The sequence below is a fragment of the Octodon degus genome, unplaced genomic scaffold, assembly GCF_000260255.1.
Source record: "Octodon degus isolate 3935 unplaced genomic scaffold, OctDeg1.0 scaffold00218, whole genome shotgun sequence".
In the NCBI taxonomy this organism is placed as follows: domain Eukaryota; kingdom Metazoa; phylum Chordata; class Mammalia; order Rodentia; family Octodontidae; genus Octodon; species Octodon degus.
Genome location: NW_004524794.1, coordinates 292,955 through 297,219, shown reverse-complemented (window position 1 = coordinate 297,219; position 4,265 = coordinate 292,955). Strand labels below are relative to the sequence as shown.

General features: G+C 53.9%; 1 protein-coding gene across 2 annotated transcripts in view; it reads right to left on the bottom strand.

Moving 5' to 3' along the window:
* Positions 1-3,375: 3,375 nt before the first annotated feature.
* The window catches only part of Lage3 (L antigen family member 3), a 3,760-nt gene continuing 2,870 nt past the window's right edge, over positions 3,376-4,265 (bottom strand). The window contains exons 2-3 of one of the 2 annotated variants that reach the window (XM_023705383.1): positions 4,007-4,135; positions 3,376-3,631 (exon numbers count right to left, since the gene is read on the bottom strand). In XM_023705383.1, the coding sequence (XP_023561151.1) occupies positions 3,565-3,631; positions 4,007-4,135 (196 nt within the window). In that variant the 3' untranslated portion in view covers positions 3,376-3,564. Of the gene's footprint in view, positions 3,680-4,006; positions 4,136-4,265 lie in introns of both variants that reach the window. The other variant, XM_023705382.1, reaches the window with a different exon arrangement.

The window sequence follows — 4,265 nt, the reverse complement described above, 5'->3', positions numbered from 1 at the left end:
AAAGCTACAACTCTTGTTGCATAGGTCCTGCTTTACCTTGGTCTTAACCATCCAGCAGAAAAGTATAAAAACAAAGTAGAAGAAGTAAAGCCATGCTGTTATGTTGAGCTGTAGGGGACTCAGGTCAACAACTTCTGACATTGTCAGTCAAGTGGAAGACCCAATACTATTATGGACTACTGGACTCTTTTAGAATATTTTGCTGAATTCCCACACCTGTAATATTTAAATAATGGAACTAAAGAAAAAAAGGGGATATAGATGAATGACCATTTTATATCTGTGTATTCAAAATGGTTAGGATGGATATATAGCTACATTCTCTTAATTCAAGGAATAGAGGGATCTGTTCTAATAGTGTTTGTAAATAGGATATCAAGTCTGCATCTTGTACAACAAACAACCACTAGGAAGGCAGTATGCAATGTGTTAATTATTGGAACTGTCCTACCAATTTGATTTGAAACTGTCTCAATGCTATTTATTTCTCAATAAAGTTATGGAAAAAAATAGATTGATAAAAATAAATTTGTACAATATAAGAATGTAAATATAAAATACATAATTGATGTACAAAACACATTATGAAAAATAAAAATCATGTAATTAAAAAAAAGATAAAGTATCAAAACAAATGGGCATAGTGGTGCACACTTGTAATCCCAGCACTCAGGAGGATGAAGCAGGAGCATTGCCATGAGTCTAAGGCCTGCCTGGGCTATACTGCAAGGCCCTGTCTCAAACACAAACACTCAAAAAGCGAATGGAGAACAGATAGAAGGCATGGTGCCGATCTCGCATCCTCAGCTGGCTTCAACTACACCCGGGCTCCTTGAGGCCGGGCAACTCCTTCCTGGGTATGGTTGTGACCCCACTGTGGTCCCGTAGCCATGTCCAGCCTCCCACATTGCAGCCATGCAGGAGGGGTGGCAGGATGCTGCTCTAAATAGTATGGCCACAAAAGGAAGAGCTGCAGAGGGTGACAGCTCTTATGTCCAGGGGGTCGCTGGGGAGGACAGCTACAGATGTAGAGCCAGAGCAAAGGCCTGGGGGCAGGAGGGGCTGCTGGGCTTCCACAAGTGGGAAAGTTCTGTGCAGCCTGTTCAGAGTGCAGTGCAGGGAGAGGGGGAGAGCCATTGGGAGAAGATGCGGGCCTCATCATGGTGACCTCTGGGGCCACTGTAAGGGTCCTAGTGCTTTGCGACTGCCAGGGATGAGCCTGGGATCCTGGCCTGCTAGACAAGGGCCCAGCATGGAGCTCCACCCCCAAGCCCGGGGCTGCGCCTGTGATAGAGGATGGAGCCCATGGGAAATCTAGGGACAGAGGAGCATTGTGATCTGGCAGAAGTGCACAACCCCCCACCCCCCGCCAGAACAGTGTGTGCATGGACTGTCCAGATGGAGATGATGACCCTGGCCCCTGGACCGCTCCTGTAGACCATGACAGCGTGTGAGTTTCACAGCATGTCCACACAGCCTCATAACCCAAGCTAGCAAAGGAACACAACTACCCCAAAGAGGCCTGGGCATGGCTGGGGCAGAGCGCCGGGCCAGTGCATGAGGAGCCCGGTGCTAGCCCATGATCACACCCACACGCAAGCAGAGGTGCACACATGCACAGAGCACAGCCGCAGAGAAACATGTGCCGTGCGGGATTAGGCTTCACACTCAGACGAAACAGAAGGAAGTCGGGATGTCACCTGGGGAGTTGGGTGGCCTGGAAAGAAGCAGCTGGACAGAGGACAGAGATGAGGGAGAGGGTTTCCAAATTCCAGGGCATTGTCCTGCCAGAGCACAGACACTAAGTCCACGGGGAGCAGGACGGCCCGTCTTCACCTCCTGAAATGGCCAGCATCGACGAGAAGGACACTGGTAGAGGGAGGAGAGCTGCACGGACAGACAGAAAACAGCGTATGTTCAGTATAGATCAGGAAAGAAAGGGAGAGGGAGGAAGCGGGGAGAGAACGTGTGCTCAGAAGCAGCCTCACCATGGTCAACAGCACTGCCTCTGCAGCCAGGGACCTCCTCCATTGTCCCCACCGTCCCAGCCACATGTCCCTCCAGGCCACAGCTGCACAGTCCTGCAAGCTCTAAGAGGCCACGGTGCACCTACCCCATGAGAACCAGGCCTAGGAAAAGCCTGCCTCCTGCTGAACCCATACAGTAGCACACACACAGCTGGGGTGCATGGGACAAACTTTCTGCCACCAGGCTCGGGGGCCAAGTACCTGTGTGGCTGGAAGGAGAGGAGAGTGGAGGGGAAGGGAGGAGAGGAGATGAGGAGAGAGGAGGGAAGGAAAGTGGAGGAGAGGAGAGGGGAGGGGAGGAGAGGAAAGGAGGTGGCCCAAGATGGCCCTACCTGGGCCACAGTACCTGCTGGGGGAGCAGCGATGGCACTCAGGAGCCGGGTCCCAGCAACTAGGCGGCTGGATGTGCAGGGCAGAGAGGGAACTGCAGGTCAGCATGCCTGGCTGGGTCCTTGCAGCCCACCCATGTGTGCAGAGCACAAAGTGTCCCAAGGAGAAGGGGGCTGGCAGGTAATGGCAGCCCACCTGGCCACCAGGTACCTCGTTCCCCAGGGTGGGGCAGCACCCTCAGGAGGGTCTCACCTCAGGGCTGCAGGCAGTACACCCACACCATGGTGCTCTGGTGCCCACGTTCACCATGGTGAGACTCCACAGGCTCCATCTACCAAAGAGCCGCTGGGCTGATGGATTCATCTGGTACTTGGAATGAAGCAGGACTCACATGGAGCCCCAGCCTCAACCCACTTTTAATTCTGAGAAGGGGTTTCACTCAGTTGCTAAGTTACACAGGCTTGACTTGAACTTGAAGTCCTCCTGCTTCAGCCTCCCAGTGTCAGAAGGACAGGCTTATAGCACCGGGCCTGGCTCCTGGCCTGATCAAGGTTGCAGGACACAGTTTATCTTACAGAGAGCAGATTTCTTCTCCAAGTATCACAACCAGTTGTCCCAGGGCTATGGGTGGGCCACAACCCCCACCCCAGCATCTCTGCCTTGGTGATCCTTGTCATGCAGTCTGGGGGGGGGTGACCCAAAAGTACTTACTGGGCTAAGGAGTTGAACGTCAGCTTGCAGTGGTTGGCTCATTTTCTGGAAAGCCTTTTTTTTTAAAATCATCTGTTAACAAAATTTTTGGGCCAATGAGATAGCTCAGTGGACTAAGCACCTAGTTAGGCAGGCAGAGGGACTGGGGTTTGACCCCTGCCACCACATGCCATGCTGGCCCACCCCAAGGCATGCTAAGCGGGCCACTGAGACCGTGTGTGGTGGCACGTACCTCAGCAGGCTGAAGTAGGAGGATTTTGGCAAGTATGAGGCCAGCACCACAGTGAAATAGAAAGGCACCCACACACAGCGTGGCAGGTCAGTTTTATTTTCTGCAGAATTCATATTTAAGCACCAAACAAAATGAGGAGATTCTTAGTTCAGAACATTGAGTCCCACAGACTCTTGGCCTCCCACACTCCAGACGCAACTGCTTGGGGACATGCTATCTAGGAGGGACAGAAGCTTCCACTTGGGTCCCTAGGCCACATCAGGCTCAGCGGGACACTGGGGGCCCGAAACGCTGCATGGTCTGCACCACAAGGGACAACTGCTCCAGCAAGCTGAGGACGGAAACCCGGAGGAGGCGCATGTCCTGGACCTTCCAGCGGCTGAAAGCGAGGGACGAGAAGGCCAAGTTGGAAGTAGGAAGCCCTTACCCTTCCTCTCCGCCCAGCCCTAGGGTACCTGGCACTGGCCACGCCAGAAGAGACCACGTCGGGACCTCATCTGCATCTGTGTCCAGTGTGACACCTCACCCCCACGCCAACGAGGTCCGCGCTCTATGCCAAGCTGCACCCGCAGCCCTTTCCTTTTCCCTTTCAATTTTAGGGAGAGGCTGGCTGAAATGCTGCAGCCGCCCTTGAACTCGCGATCCTCCCGCCACAGCCTTGCGAATCGCCAGGATTACAGGCCATGCAGCTCTCCGTCACACTTACACGTCCAGGGTGCTGCCACGTGTTGCCAGCTCCTTCCCAATCGCTCCCTGGTGCGGTTCAGCATCTGGAGCCAGGGAGCCCAGGGCGATTCCTGCGTGCAAAGGCGTCGGGAACGGCACGCTGAGGATGCTGGTGGGTGCAGTAAAGGCTTCTCCACTGTATTCCAGGCCTCCACTGCTCTCTGCGGCTGTTTCCCCCTTTCCAGGCCAGCCTGACTCGCTGATCCTTCTAGGGGTACCCACAGCCCCCGGGCGACCGC